General features: G+C 39.0%; 1 protein-coding gene across 5 annotated transcripts in view; it reads left to right on the plus strand.

Annotated features, from left to right (window-relative positions):
- The window catches only part of TSPAN9 (tetraspanin 9), a 168,671-nt gene that overhangs the window by 66,167 nt on the left and 85,662 nt on the right, over positions 1 to 16,842 (plus strand). For 4 of the 5 annotated variants that reach the window (XM_014259763.2, XM_005531029.3, XM_014259762.2 and 1 more), the window contains one exon: positions 10,431 to 10,510. In XM_014259763.2, the coding sequence (XP_014115238.1) occupies positions 10,448 to 10,510 (63 nt within the window). In that variant the 5' untranslated portion in view covers positions 10,431 to 10,447. Of the gene's footprint in view, positions 1 to 9,773; positions 10,511 to 16,842 lie in introns of those variants that run through there. The other variant, XM_088051706.1, reaches the window with a different exon arrangement.

Here is a 16,842-nt window from a genome sequence, read left to right on the forward strand (position 1 = left end):
GTGACTTGACAGGCAGGGTCATGTCAAACTGCTTTTTTCCCCCCTTTCCTTTTCTCCTTTGTCATTTTAAATCTCTCACACCCTTGTAACAAGAGCTGACACCAATCATAAAGCTCATGAACAGCAGCACTGTTACATAAACCTGCCGGATTATAGTAAGAGGGTTACCTTGTTTTCATTATTACACCCTTTCTTGTATCTCATGCAGAATAGATGAGAACCATTTAGCCTCGTTCTTGTGAGATGAGTAGGGTGGCTAAAATATCTGCCTCCTCTCGGGGTTTAAATCTGACTCTGTTGTTGGCAAAGCAAAAAGCATTAATTGCATGATTGCTACGTTACAGGCACATCCTATTTTAAATGTTGAAGTTGACCACATCCTACAGTGTTACCACACAATGTGCTAGAAACTTTATTGTGAAGATAAATGAGCTTTATTGCAAGGGCAGATGCAGATGGTCAAATACAATTATTTTTATAAATTTAAAGAGTTTCAAGACAGAAAGGAGTCAGTGGACTTTGCTCAGGCCAGATGTTATGGAAGTTTGCTGAAAGCCATAGAAATGAATCCAGCCCAGATCAGCATGGAATGTGTCTGTTCGGCAGTGCTTTGATCAGAACTTGAGTAGTGCTGCTAATGGCAGTGAAGTTGTATTCCAGTTACCTTGAATTACTCAAAAACTCTTTCTTATGAATTCAGAAACATCTGCCTTCACAGATAAAAGGAGGTATGTGCTGGGAATTGTTAGGCAATGTAGCTTGGTGTCACAGTTGATAGACTGTGGTCAGGGAGGGCCAGGAGTAGGCTGAGGACTGAATGGCTGTAGAGACTAGACCCCACCCTTCTTTCCAGACATTTCTGCCCAGAGTCACTCTGGGGCCCCAGCAGAGGGGATCTTGTGACTTCAAGTCAGCCCTCTCTGATGTCAACTTTATCTGTGAGTCCACTGGCTCTGGGCAGGTACTTAATTCATTTGGTGGTGTGACACTTCCCTGAAAGCTGTGCCTCTTTTACCAGAAGGTGGGACCTGGGGTTAGGTTTTGCTTAGAGATGCTGCTGGAAAACAGCTTTTTGATAATCACAGATGTCTGAGGTGATGACGCTCCAGTAAGGCATTCAGTCTGCCACTTCCAGTGAGTCTTAGGTTGGAGGCTGGGGCTGGTGATGAGTAGCTGCCCATTGAAGACATCTGGGTCTCTGCCAGCCCTGACACAGTGGTTTTAAATGTCCCCATTCATGGAATGGCACCTGTTTGTGTTTAAGTGCCAAAAAAAGGAATATTTTAGCAATGAAGGAATTCATTCAATTGTGAAAGGAATGTGCTTAGAAATGTTCCTTCATGGCATAACTGAGCAGGTTTCAGAGATGTGTGCTGCCTTTCAAAAAGGAATGCTTACATCACTCTCGTGGTTCTTTCTTCACACGGAGCCATTTGTAGGAGGGCTTTTTCAATTTGTTGGTTTTTAAGTTTAATAGTTCTGCTAATACATAGACACCAGCTGTCAGTTAATTCAAAACAGCAGACTGCTGGTCAAAGACAGCCTCTTTGAAACAGATGTTAGAGAAAATCCACCTGATTTTGTTCAAGAGACTTGTACGTGTTGGACACAGTTAGAACAGTTACTGTATTAATGAAATCCTGCTGCACCATCCAAGAGGAGGAAGGGATATCATCTCTCATGATTGGCAAAAACCTTTGGTTGTTTGGTAGCTTTCTGTAATCTGTAGTCAATATAGGAGATGTAAAAGCCTAAACTGTCGTTTAAAGTGGGAGTGGAAGAGAAACACTCAGATCATGTACTTTACCTCCGCAAAAAATAGGTGTTAAATAAGAAGAACCCTTTTCACTTCCTCGCCCCTGCTTTCTTTTTTTGGTTGGTAATTTTTAAAGCATGGTTTTGGAGATCTGATTTGTTTCCTGATATGTTTCCTCACACAGTGGTGTCGGTGATGTGATGCTGCTACCTTCCTGCCTCTGGTCAGCTGGTCCCTTGATCTTATTTTCTCTATATGTGATGTAAAAAACATTTCCCTGCATACACCTTTTTTTTTTTGGTCTGTACTGGGTGGAGACAGCATTTTGTATCACACATTTAATGTATGACCAAGGGTTGATTTGGCTTATGTCAGCATCTTTACAAGGAATCCCTCTCTTGAGGGTGGTCTTCCTGGTCTTCCTTTACAAGGAATCAGTATTAGACTCAGGTCAAAGTAGTGAGAAAACTCCCTTGTCTCCTACAGATAAGACACAAATTTAAACTACAGTGGTTTTCCTGTTAAGCTCTGAAAAGTTCAACCTTTTCAGAGCCAAATTTTGAATCTGAAATTGAAAAGCAGAATGGGGATGATGGAAAAATGTCTGTTGAATCTGAATAACTTTACTTTCATAAAGATAAGGTGTTGATCGAAACAGAATTGATTAAATTTATTTTGAATCTGAACATTAACTCTTGTCTTTTAAAAAGAAGATCTTTTCATCATCAGATTGGGAAAGGTTGTGGAAACATAGCTTAATTAGAAAGAAGCTCTAAGATGGTTAACTGAAATTATTAGGGAGTCAGAGAGTTTTCAATAACTCTTTTTTTCAGGACATGCTGAAAAGTGCTTAGTTTAATGAAGGACAATTACATAGGACATTGTAGAGGATTACAAACTAATGAATTATGGGATGAGGATGAATATCCAGACAGAGGGTAGAGCTGGAAAGCTTAATAATGATAGTGAATAGGAGGAAGATGCTGGCTTTTTTTACCATAATGCATTTCTGTGGAACTCACTGCCCTAAAATATTGAGGCTAAGTTCTCAGCAGAATTTAAGGATTAGCTGTTGATGGAGATGAAAAAATGTATTCATTGTTATGGAAGATGAGATAAACACCCTGTAATTAAAAGGGTTACAGATTCTTAAGCTGAAAGTCATAAACAGACTGTTTCAAAACATCTGTTAAGCTCTGCTGCCTGGTAGGATAGGCCTATCTGCTAGGGCACATGCTGTTCTCTTTGCCCTCATACTTCCTATTTTCTCTCATGTCCTAGAGGGAGAATTGGTAAGGTAGTTTTGGGACTTCAGGGGAAAAAAAAAAGTGTTTGTTTGTTTGTTGTTGTTGTTTTTTGTTTGTTTTCCAGAGCCAGCTGTTATGTCTGGTTTTCTGTTTGGATATTAGACTGTGGTATGGGTTGACTTGCTCTCCATATGTACACTGCCTAGCCCAAGAAGACTGATTTCCAGGTTTCTTAGAAACAAACAATAAATAGACTCCCTGAATTTTAGTTCTTAAAGGTAAAACTAACAATGGTTAATTGTATTCTAACATAATATTTACAGTGCTTCTTTCAGATCTAGCCTATTTCATGATGTTTATGAAGTGAAAACCAAGCCCCAAAAGATCCTTGTATATAGTGCAAATGTTTTGATTTAAAAGCTTAAATGTTGATAGCAGGATTTCCATTTTCTGTTCTGTTTTTCTGTCACTTTGGAAACTCAGACATTCTTTGTGCTCAGTCTGAAGGCTCCTGGGGTACAACTGGTGTGAAGGTGTGACATAATCAAAATTTCTTAGCTTTTGGACCTCATATTGCACTTTAATCTGCATGCCCCACATCTCCTGTGCATTAGCATATCACCTCATCATCTGTAATTGACCACAGTGGGTTAAAGTTCCTGACATGATTTACAGCTAATTCCTCTATACAATTTGGAGGGAGAATCTCATTCTGTCTCTGGTGTGAAATCCTAAATGAGAAGTCTCAGCCACATGTGCATTGTTAGCAGTAAATGATTTTTAGTGGAAATCCCAGGGACCAAATGACGGAGAATGTTTGGCACAGTGGAAAATCTTAAAACAGGATCTTATTTTCTTGGTCATCCATGCAGTGACCACACCATATTGGAAAGATAAACTTGTCTCACTGGTATATGTTAGTACAGACTAGTAAGTATTAATTTAGACCATTCAAAGAGATTTTACCTCTTTTTTTACCTCTTTACCCTGGGGAGGCAAGCAGTGTTACTCATCAGAGGCAGCCACGAGCTGCTGTGCTCTTGTTTTTGTCATAGAAACAGATTAATTAGTTTCCTTTCCAGTAACAATGTCAAGAAGTATAATTTCTCTTGGTGAATTCAGGACTAATGGAGGTGGGTGTTGGATTGAAGTGCCTAGACACTCAATTCCTGTATCTCTAAGAAAAGATTCTTTATGCACAGATCTCAAACTCTGTGCCTCCTCTGGGGTGCTCCTTCACACAGTTCCTGCATCCTGGAGTGCTGTCCCACTCCTGTCTCTCTGAAAGACCTCCTTTTTCTTCGGCCATGGCAGTGCTAGGTGGAGTCTCAGAACATGGAGTTCAGCCTCCAAAAATCCATCTGAGCATCCTGATTTTCTTTCCAGCTTATGCTGTATGCATATTTACCTATCCCAGATCCTTTTACCTCGCCTCTGGAGCTGGCTTTCTTCTGCAGGAGGAATTGAGGCTCAGACGATGCCTTTTGGATGCTTTTGGTTGTGCTAGAAGGTGAAGAGAGAAGGGCATGAGGTTGTTGTCTCTCACAAAACATTGGGATTGTTTGCTGGCCAGATCACAGGCACTGGCTGTGAGTAAACCTGTTTCTTAATGAATCCAATTTCTCCCTCCATCAGCTGTCTGTCCACTAAGCACCAAAGGAAATGGTGGTTTTCTGACCATAAGAGAATACAAGTAGGGAAACTAAGTGTGCATTCCACTCTTCTCTGAACACTTGCTAGTGTTTCTTTTGTATCAAACAAGCTGTTCATATAGGCTCTAAATAATCTGTGATCAGAGATTGGAGGCTCCAAAACTGAAGTTACTGTAGTTCTGTGTGGAAGATCAAAGTGTCTCAAAGGTTTAATATGGCTTGGGCTATTTAATTCTAAAAAACACAGGCAGATTTCAAAACCTGTCTACCACACAAAGTTGTCATTGAAATCTACCTTGTTTTTGTCCAAACCCATGATCAGCAGAATACTTTGGATTTACAACATCCAAGCTGGAGCTTGGAAGGCCCCAGGATGTGCATTACAACTGTCAGAGCATCCAGATTTTTGGTCATAAATTCTGCAGCCTTAGACAATCCGAGAACTCCAGGCATTTAAACTTGCTGGAGTCTGTAAATTTTTGTCGTGGAACCAAGAACATGGAAGACCTGAAACCCCATGGTTTTGTCTCTCATGTGATCCTAATTTCAGTTCTTTTCTTTTGGACATCCTTTTCCCTTTAAGCTTATTCCAAAATCAGTGTTGGTTTGTTTTTTTGGTTTTGGTTTTTTTTTTTTTTAATCTGAGCTTTCAGCTGTATGCAACTGTATGTCAGTTGTAAGATATTATTTTTAACTCTTGTTCCTTACCTCCTTTTCATGGACTTCCAGGATTCAGACCAGTGACTGGAAAGATGTAGTCACTGAATTTATACTCAGCAATCTCTGTTCTTTGCCTATCTAATGTACCTGGAGGAAGGCTTGTAAAATTGAATTCCTGGTCAATATAATTCGAAAGAAAATACTGAATTTAAGAACCATATCCTTTGAACACTTGGTAGCGTATGCATTTGTACATCTCTCTGCAGGGCTCAGTATTGTTCTGAAGTCATGTGGCAGGGTTACTAAAACTTCTGATTCCAAAAATAATTAATTTGAGAATGGTGCAGTGGTTGGTGAACTAGATGAGGATGTGAGAGGCACAGGTTTGGTTTGCTCCTCTGCCAGCAGTTTCCTATTTGTCCTCAGCAAACATCTTGGTCCTTGAGTTCTCCATATTTAAAATAGGGACAGTAGCATTATCCTGCCTAATAGAAATTGCAAGATAAAATATATAATAAGGTGTAAAATGGCTTGTGTTCCCTGGTGACTGGAGTTTTTGTTTATTATTTTTTAAAAACCCCTAGAGTTTCATATTTCATTTTCAGGAATCAAGGGAGACACAGCAAAAGCTTAAGATATTTTTGCTCAGCCTTCAGTATTTTTTCCTGTTCTCGCCTGTTGTAGTCCCTCTCCCTTTCACTGTGTCAGCAAGCTCACTGAAGGGGAATGTCAAGTAGAATTGATTTGAAACTTCTAAAAAGGGGAAAATAAGTTAGAATCTTTTTTTCTATATTACTGATATATCTTTTATATCTGTATTATGTATTTTAAAATCTGTGTTTATAAATATGTTTATATTTATGTTTATAAACAGCTTTTGCTGTTTGCAGCACGATTCCACGAGCCAGTTGTGCAAAAAACAGTGGAGGAGGGCAGAAACAAAGAGAGGGGTTTAGGAGCACTGTAGCTGGGTGTAATGTCACTGAAGTTCTGGTGAGATTAAACTACAGGATGGGAAAAAAGATTAAATAATTTGTGAAATTCACTAAGAAATGAAGATGCTAGGATGTGTGCTTTGAAGACTATGGTGCACTGTTCCTAGGAAGGAAACAAATCAGTTTCAGTAGGAGAGCCAGCCTGTGTTTTTTTATCATATTACTAATACCCTTCCCTTCTATTTTTTGGCTACATCCATTGTGACATTGATTTCCATACCTGCTACCTAATACCCTATGGTGTTAGGCTGTGAAAGTGGCCTAAATTTTTACCCTTAATATTTGGAAGAGCCATTTAAATGCAATGGATTGATGTTTATTGCCTTGTCCCAGGCATATACACGTGGGACTGAAATTATTTTCTTGATGTGAAGGCATCACTCAGCAACAAAATTCTGTGATTCAGTAATCAAACATTAATGAAGTACAGAGTGAGCTTTTGAATGTTTTTCATGCCCTGATTACTAAACAGAGGTAAGATCTGTCGTGAAGCAAAATGTGTTTGTCCTCATGCTGAGGTTATGCTGTTGAGTGGGACCCTGAAAGGTGCTGTTGCCACACAGCAACACCTTCTGCTGAAGTCTCAGTCCGGCAAAGTTGAGTGCAATGGCTGGTCAAAAAACAGGTGGATGGACTGCTTACAGCTTTTTCACCATTTGTTTTTTCATCAAGTAAGCAGCCCTGTGTGGTTTATTAACTGAGCTACCTGAACACTGAGTTAGAGTTGCAGCTGCACGAAGTGGCTTCTAATCTATAAAGATGCTCCGTGGCTACAAATTCAAGTGGCTGAAGGTTACTGAGGCTTGTAAAGTCTCCCTGGTGGCCACAGCATAACCGTAAGAGAGTCATATGTTTTTTGCTACACAGCAGGAGGAGAGGCTGATCTGGAACTGTGTTTTCCCCACTGCTGGTTGCTCAGGTCTGGATTTTTAAGCTGTCTGTTGGCTTTATGTGTGTCTTTGGTTGGGACTGTTCTGAAGTACAAATTGTGCTGTAGACCAGTCATGGAGATCTCTTAATACTTTAGAGGTAATGGTGCAGTAAATGAGTATTTTGTAGTATTTGGAGGTAAAAATAGAAAACTGGAAAATTTCTATAAGGTCTAGTAATGAAAACTTGGGAAAAAAAGTTGGAGATATAGTTGTTTTGTTGTTTTTTTTTAACCACCAGTAGAAAGTTTCCACTGTTTACAAACCATTAGAGTATTAGTGAAAATTTTTTGCTTATTACAGAATATTATTTTAAGTTTTTAACCTTGAGGAGGGTGGATTAATTGTTTTTGTCATGTACTTTCAATGGGAAGGCAAATATTTATATTGCATTAATTTTCACAAGTGCACAGCAATTTTTTTTTCTGTAGCTAGTCTAAGTCAGTGTAACTTTTATGGCAAACCGAAGGGTACAAAAACTAAAAAGCTAAAAATGCTTCAAAGTACTTGTGTGTTCTCAAAATTTTTTGGCTGAGAGCTCAGTTTTGTATGACAAGTGAAAACCACTGAAAATATCTAGCAGTAGCATTGGTTTGCAGTGGTACAGCTTTACACTTCCAGTAAGTGAATTTCAAACAAGAGTTTTTTCAGTCTTCTAAATCCATACTCAGACTATTTGCCTTTTGTTTCAATGTGAGTTATTCTGCAGGCTCCAGTGTTTGAGGCAGGTTCCTGGCCTGCAAGTTGCTTCCATGGTTTTTGCTGTGAACATTGCTTCTTGATAGCTGCTTATGGTGAAGTTTGTATGTACACTGTAGACATGTATAGTAATTCCCATTCTACTTTGGTCAATGATAATTGATCTTTTTTTACTTGGGTGTAAAAAGTGTGTAACTTTTTCTGCTGTCACACACAGTGTTGAGCAGTACCCCTGCAGTCATCTTTCTGATGGACACATTTGATGCAGAGAGCTTTGAAATTACTTTTAAAAAGCAAAGTGAATATAGTTGATATGGGCTTGGACCTGTCTGTTGTTAAAATCTTATTTTAGAGCAGAAAAGGTGGGAGAGAGATATTACACATTGAAATACACTGGGCATTTAATGTACTTTATTGGTGGAGGGATCTTTTAGTGGAAAAAGCCTGTCAAGAAAGATACATCACTGCTTTAGGGTGTTGATTCTGATGTTGCATAAAAATTACAGAATCTTTAGAGGCTTTTGGCCATAGACATGTAAGATTGAATAAATGTTATATTGTCTATTTTCAAAGATACTTGATATAACCATTAACGGTGCATTTTAATGAGCATGTGGAGAGTTCAGTTGAAAATTGTATAGAATTTTGTTTTTTCTGGTAGCTGTATTTCTTTCACAGCGGCCCCCTAATGTGGTTTCTATCTTTACACAAAGGAAAGAATAACCTGCATTTTGGATCTGCTGCAGCACTTTGCACCGTCGTTGCGCTGCTTTTGCGCTTATGACCAAATGACAAATTTGGAAGTACGAGGAGTAGTGACCTGAAGTGTTTCTCGCCCTCCCCTCCAGGCACTCGCATGCATATGCACAGGCACACGTGCAGAGCCGTGCCCTCCCTGCTTCCGAGTCCTAGCGGGCGTGTTGCGCTCCTTTGTAGGAAAGAAATGTGGCATTTGGGTCAGTGTTTCTAGTTCACAGACGACCTGTGATGTAAGATGGCTTATTGCTGTACACAACAAGAATCTCTGATGTACTTGTTAAACAGCGTGTAAAGAGCTGCAGGCTCGGATCCCCTTACATTTCAGGAGTTTGAAGAATTGAATGATAACCTCGTAAGAGGCGGCAGCTCTGCTTTTCCGGTTCTGGTTAATTATATCACAGGTGATGGTGTCGCGTTATGTGCATGTGCAGCTGAGATGTGTGCCTAGGCACTGTGTGCTGGGTGCCAGCCTATTCCCATTGCTTGTCCCGTGGGACTTGTTTAAGCCAGAAAAAAATGTAAGTCACGGTTAGCGAGCAGGGAGAGGTTAGCACCTGTCTGTCTAATCCATACTTTTCCCGTATTTTATCGCATCGAAGGAATATCGCTGCCTTACGGTTCTAGCGCGTAAACAGCTAAACAGTACTTGACATTTAAAGAGATTTTCTGTTGTGCACTTGTATAGTCAAGAGTAATTCTAAGCCTATTAAAGATATTATGTCATGGAGGCGTGTCCTGGAGGAGAAGGCTTCTGCTAACTGGCCCGGCGGAAAGCAGAGGGGAGGGGCGAGCAGGAGGGCGGATTTATTACTCGATAGTTAGGTCAGGGATTTCTGTGGGAAATGCCCAGTGGTTGCAGTTGCTGATGATTTCACGGCAACAGCAGTGAAACACAGAGTGCGCTCCGGTAGCTGGTTACTGAATGAGACACTGCAAATGGGTGGAAAGAAAAGAGACAGCGTGTGAGAGAGAGAGTCAGAGAGACACAGAGAGGGAAGCTGAGAGCAGGGAAAGTGCTCCGGCTCGAGGAGAGTCTCCCAGGTGTACTGCAGAAGCTTTTTGGAAATGGATGCGAGGACCATCTGCTGCCTATAGATTAGAGGACTCTAGACTAGGGGTGCAGAGGAAGAGCTTATGGCTCTTTTTAATAAAAATCAAAGTTCTGCATAACTGATTCATCAAGATAAATCATGAGTGTGCTCTTGCATGGGATATTAATGTATAAATCCCTGCTTCAGACAGAGAGAGTACAGCCTACATTGCTATAAAAAAATAAACCCAGCAACAATGCAGTGAATAAATTCTGCAGTGATTATCTGATTTATGTACGAAGAAAAAGAGAAGCAAAACACAGACAGCTCGTAGCGCACTGTGGCATTTGCAAGGCACTGCATTTAATGCTGAGAGATGCTATACATTAAATCTGACAACTGTGAAAAGAGAGATCATGGAGAAGTCAAGTAGTGAGGATTCTTCAATTCACCGGAGTCCATCTTTGGATAGCAAAGACTCAGATTTTGCTAAACCTTCTACCTCAGGGAGGCAATTTGGTCGAGGTTTTACTGCAGGAGCTTTCTATGGTACAACTGGATCACGCACACAGAGCCACACTGGGGTCGGAACCGGGACCGGCGCTGGGACTGGAACTGGCGTAAAAAGTGAAAAATACAGTGCACCCAAAGGCAGCAAATACGTGGTCTTTTACCTGGATCTATCCTTTGTTTTCCTTTTAGAATTTAAGAAGTGCAACATGGCAAGAGGCTGCCTGTGTTGTTTGAAATACATGATGTTCCTTTTCAATTTAATATTTTGGGTGAGTACTGCCTTTTCAGTTGCCTTCATCTGTTAGTGTATCCTGTACTGCTGCATTATGTGTATAGTGCATCTTTGAAGCAGTACAGTAAGTTCTCTCCTCCCCTCCCTCTCTCTCATACCTGCTTGGAATATTTTCAGTGTTAAACTTGTGTCTATTGGGAAATGCACATGCTTTCTGTATTTTTATTGCTACCTGGTTACTGTAGTTTGGCTTCTAATTGCTCAGACTTGCTTCTCTAATGTGCTTTGAACTGGGTTATCTAAGAAAGGGCAGAATTGTTGCCCTTTAAGGAAGACCAGAATTATTGTAGCATTAAAATCCTGCAGTGGCTGGATTGTTGTGTTCTGTTGTAATACATGTTTGGCAAAAAGCTGAAGGTTAATTTTTAAAGTATATTTTCATTGTCACCATAAATCTCATTTGCTTTGTGTAAACATCATTTGACAAACTGCTTTTTCATTTGAAGGAAGTTCTGTCCCATTTCTCCAATTAAAAACAGTAAATCATGTATGTTCTGACCTCTTAAGGTCTTGGCATAAATGCAAAATGCCTGGAATGGTTAATTAATCTGGATTCAGTTTCAGCTGCAACTGTACACATTGGTGTGTGAAGTTGGAGACTTGCACTTGCTTCTCAGGGATCAAAATTGATTTTCCTCCATCAGCCAAGAGGCGTGAGGAGTTGTAACAATGAATGTTTCAGCCAGTGAGTTAAAAGTGTAATGGCTACTTTGAGCAAAGTATTGTCATATACAAGGGAGAGAGGAAAAGTTAAGTCATCTTCCAGCTAAGCATCCTTCAGTACAGTATTTTTAAGGAAATCACAGGCTAGTTGAAATACTGAGTATTTGTGTATATAACCCAATATGAAACGGCTTGCTTAGTTTGAAAGCAAAGGTCACTGCTTTCCTGGTGGTTACAAAGCTTGGGCACGTGAACAAAACCATTCATGGCTGTGATCCAGAAACATACAGTAAGCTTCATAAATAAATGAAAACAACATCCTGGGATTTATTTTGGAAAAAGGGGCATTAGCAGTCTAGTTCAAATAGTCTAGTTCAATGGTCTACAGATATCATTGTTCAAATTAGGAGCCTTACTAGCAGGTTCTCTGTTTATCTTGACCCACTTACTGAAATAACCTCTAAGAGCAAGAGTTAATGGGAGATTTGGTACACTGTTGAACTGCTCACGCAACAGTGAGCTTTTATCAGTAACAGACTGAAATCCTACTATTACTGAACTTGTGGGCATCTTACTGAAATGGAAAAATAGAACTGATCACTGAAGAACATCTCATCAAAGTTTACTTACGATTTTAATTTTTTTTTTTCTGTACACATATCCTACTAGAAAGTTGCCATAAGTATTTTTGGAATAAATAATTTTAAACACACCATATTTATATCAAACTGGCTATTTGACTCAATGCTGCATTACTTCGACACCTTGAACTATTTTTTTTCCATATCTGTATGTGGTGACTAGTTTTAGAAAAGCTTTTATCTGGCCTCATTACTCAGTCCTCTGTGATCCGTTATGTAGGTGTCTCTTACTCCTCACCTTCTTAGATGCAACATCTTTCTTTGATTTTTTTCTTCTTCCCAAGCAGCAATTTTCTTGACTCTGCATCAGACCTTCAGAGCCCATTTTTTCCATTCCTTGAACTTGCAAGAACATTTCAGACTTCATCTGTGTGCTCATCTCTGTCTGCTCAGCTCCCACTGGACTTTTATAGAAACACTTTGCTGCTTAGGTTAAAACTAGCCTACCATCTGGAACAGTTCTCTGGTGTCCTGTTCTTCTTCAGTTCTTACTCTTACCTCTTAATCCCCTTCATGCTCTCCTTACCATGTCTTTTGTTGTGAGGCTTAAATCAGTTTTCTTTCTGTTACTAAACTTTATCACCACATCTCTATCCAGTATTCTGAAGATGCATCTTTTTTTTGGTGTGAACCATGCTATTCAGAATGAAAATAATGTTCTGGCCTGGTAAATATGAAAGGTTATTAAAAAATGCTAAATGCAAGATATTGGGTACTTTTCGGGGTAGTTTATAATCGACATGTGATCCTTCAGCCTGGTTTAAATTCAGAAGTCCCCCTTTCTTCACTGTAGCTGTCCTATACTCAATTTTGCAAGCCAGAATGATGTTCCCATGCATTCTTCCAGTTTTGCTGTATTCTTCTTTTTTTTGGTTGGGCTATTTTATTGTTTGAGAGATTCAGATGAATAACATTATCCTTTGACTCATGGATATGCAACTAGAATGAAGCACACTACACTACATGTGTTCTGTAGTTGGCTGCACCTCGCTTCATACCTGGAACCTCCACTAGTTCCACCATGACTGTCTGAGAGGTTGTGAATGTTTTGCTCTGTATGTGCTCCTTGCTGATGCTGTGCACCTGCAGCATCTCTCACTCCTGCTAGCCCAGCACTGGACTCCTCACACAGCTCTGCCAGCGCCCTTTGCTCCTGCCCTGCCCTGAAAGCACTCCCTGCTATTTCAGTCCTATCTTTCTTCTTAACCTTCTTTTTCCATTCCCAGGTTTGCCTGTTCTCACTGCTTCCTTCTGAATTTCTGTTAAGAAACCCAAGTCCAAAACTGTGAAGCTGTGGCCTGCTCTTGAGCAGTGACTATCATCTTTCATAATGCAAGGTGATTTATTTTTAAAAAGAGAAGCTTCATTTGTAAACATGAAATTTCCTGAACTGTAATTTAAAGCAGAATGAGGCTCCTGGTCTTCAGAGATGAGGAGACCACTTCCACACTGTTACCATATAAAATGGTGCTTATGAGATGCTTCCTCTGAAAATGAACACAGGAGGTGCCCTTTGGCATTCCAGCATGCTGGGCATGATTGTCTGGAATGATTCTTAATGTTGGCTCAGAGGAGGGTGTTCTTCTGTAGGAAAAGAAGAACTTTTCTCCATCATTTCTTCTTGAGGCAGAGAAATGGGGCCTAATCTATGCCTCATGGGCCAATGAGCTCTACTACTCTTTTAGCCTTGCAGCTAACTCGTATAGATTTGATATAATCCTATATAATTGTATGTGAATATTATAGATTACACACATTATTTTTACATAAAATATATTTTAGTTATTTTAATGCATATACATAGATACTTACACACACTTGCATGTTTTGAAGTGATGGAGAAGTGCAGTAGTCAGTGGATTATCTCTGCAGTTTGTAGCCAGTATGCTGTCACTGTGATAATTGCAACCAAGAGTTGGAGCAAAAATTCAGTGTCTGTGAATTCGACTCATGACAAGAAAATACAGCTTTTGAAAATTACTAGCATGTGTATTAGTTAACCTGGAAGGATGACCTATGAGTTATACAAAGCAAATTTGTCTAAGTGAGGCCTAGCAGTAAGTTGGAACAGAAGGTGTTTCTCCACTGAATTACTGAGAGCTTCAGGTATTTCTCTGTGTCCCTCTGATTCTTAACAGTTGTTCATGGCCATCTGGCATTGCTTTCTTTCAGAGATTAGGAAAGTCTGAGCTGAGGGTTAAGGAAGCTTAAAGTATTTAATTGTGTGGCTAGGATGATGATTTACACTGAATTCATCCTAAGTGCATAATACATTTTGCAAAGGGACTGGATGGACAACTACAAATGTTAATTGATTTAGTTTGCCTTCAAGAATATTTATGTGCAAACATGCAGAGATTGCAGAATAGATGATACTGCTGTGCAGAAGAAGTAAAGTATTGATTTTTGCTTCTACAGATGGCAGCTAAATTGTCAAGGAAGGTAATCATGAAATATAAACCTTAGGGTATATGTCTTTCTAAGGGAGATTTCACTTCATTGTTGTTAGAGAAAAGGATTACAATAATTATTTTCACAAAATGTATCAGAAGATATTACTGGTTATAAAAAAGAAGTTCTATGAAACAAGATTAAAAAAAAATCACTCATGAAATGAGAATTTCATATGGTCTTAAAAGGGAAATATTGAAATGACTGGCATAAGTTACCAAAAATTCACTAGGGAACTTTGCAAGCAGTCAATGGTCATGGTTACGTTTTGTCTTGTTCTATTAATTTAACTTAGGCTAATGAGTCTGCATACATAATCATTCATAATAGACATCTTGATAATTTTTACTATTGCTTAATTTTAATACAAAATGCATTTTACTAGGAGCTGTATGGCACGATTATTAAGTCTGATCTTCTCTGTTTCAAGAAAATCCTTAATGGTATTTTTTTTTAAAAAATGTTTAAGCTACTAAAAAAAAATCAGTAAGAATAATACCTGTGTATTAATGTTATAATTAAAAACAGAAATTGTAAGCAGAAGCTATAATTTATCTAATTTCTGTGGAGTCAAATATACACATTCAGTTATTTAATATTTACTTTCAAAGTAAATTTTGTATTAGCATTTTCCTTTTACTGAAACAGAAGCATAGAAAAGAAAAACATGGGCTGGAAACTTGCTAGTCCAGCAGGAGCAGCAAAAAGTCAAATACAGCAATTTTTTCCCTGATGCTCTGTAATTATAATAATGAATAGACTGTTGCTCCTGGAGAATATTTTTCTGCATTATTTGTGCAATTTAATGTTACAGCAGGAGTAATTAATTATTTTTTCTGTAGATTAAAGCCAATATTGTGCATTTATCAATGAGCATAAAGATAGTAGTACAGAAGCCATGCAGGTCACTTTTACTAAAGTCTCAGATCATACTGAAAGAGAGGGAGCATGTCCATTCTCTGGGTCTGGCTCCTGTCAAAACTCTTGGTACTGTAAAGCAGCTAACAACTTTAGAATGGTTTGCATAAGGTAATCCATACTTATTTATGCCAAACTGGAATAAATTATATAGTGCACTGTTTAGTTTGAAGTACAAAGCCTTAATACCTAACTGAACCTGTTGAACAGACAGTTAAATCATGTGAAGAGACTCTGTCCCTACAAATAACTGAAAATTAATCCCTGAGGTTTAAAAGGGGTGGACAGTTAGTCCCTTAAATCGGAACAAAATTGCTAGCGACAAACAGCTTTGGAAAGGACACACATTAAATTTCTCTCTCTTTTGTTGCCCTCCCGCTGGCTGCATTATCTGATAGTCCCCATTTTCTTACACAGGGGATAATGACAAGGAGGGGCAGTGAGTGACTCTGGGATGCTTGTCTCTTGACATAATAGGGATATTTACTTCTGTTGTATTTTCACTCTAATGACAGAAGTGTGGTGACAGTTGCGGTGCAATCCTGTGAAAATAAGACTATCCAAAACCAACCAATCAACCAAAATCAAACAGAAAAATCCCAAACAAACAACCCCTCCCCCCACCCAAAAAAACCCCAAAACAACCCCACATCAAAAAGACAACAAAACCCCAAGAGAAACCAGCAAGACAGTGAATTCTGGGAAAGCTAATGTTTTCAGTGACATTAGCAGGAGAATTCTTTTTTTTTTATTTATTTTTTTTTTCTGATAGGGATTTGAAAAGCTGTGAAAAGATCCCAGCTATTAGTTTTAGTTTCCTCTCCAAATGGTATAGCACTGTTGGTGTCCCTATGGAAACATGCACCTCTGTGGGAGAGAACTATTAGATAAACGTTTTAGCGTGACAATGTTTTGACTGGGAGGAGAAGGAAAGGTAATATTGAGTTCAAACAGTGTGGTGTCCTAATGAATGTGAGGTAAATTGAGTCCATTTGTAACAGCATGATGACATTACAGAGTAATATTAAAACATTATTGGAGACCTGAGACTAGTTTTAATTTAAAATATTGAGGTTTGCTTGAGAGCTGAGTTACACTAGTTAATCTGGGTAGTGAGGGCCTCATACCTCGTTTTAGGGTCTAAGCTGTTTGAACTTGTAGGCAAGACATGAGATATGGCATTTTTTGCAGTGTTCCTCTCACTACTCTTTGCTAACACTATAATAACACTTTATTTAGGTTGTTTTGGAGGTTTTTTTAGGCGTGGGGGATTTTAAAATTATTTTGGTTTTCCTTCAGTGTGGAAGCATTTTAATTCTAGCTGTAGGTAGGTGTGAGAGCCATTTGTGTCTGTTATTTTGGATAAATAACGAGTTGATTCATCACTCAAGCAGACTTGTACACAACTGTTGTAATGTGGCCTGTTGGACAGTTTGTTCATTTGTACATGGGGAGGTTTATGGTCATTGAAGGTGAGAAGTACAGTAAGAATTTCAAGTTAGAAAACAAATTCCTCCCCTCCAGTTCTCCCTGCATCCTTGTACTCCCAGTGTTAAATCTTTCTTTAAAACATATGACTCAGGTTCTGTTCCTCATATCCTTTGAGGACATGAGGATGACATTAAACAAATCTGTG

The sequence above is a fragment of the Pseudopodoces humilis genome, chromosome 2 (genome assembly GCF_049639895.1).
Source record: "Pseudopodoces humilis isolate 2021_Gansu_Grassland_sample_001 chromosome 2, ASM4963989v1, whole genome shotgun sequence".
Taxonomy (NCBI): Eukaryota; Metazoa; Chordata; class Aves; order Passeriformes; family Paridae; genus Pseudopodoces; species Pseudopodoces humilis.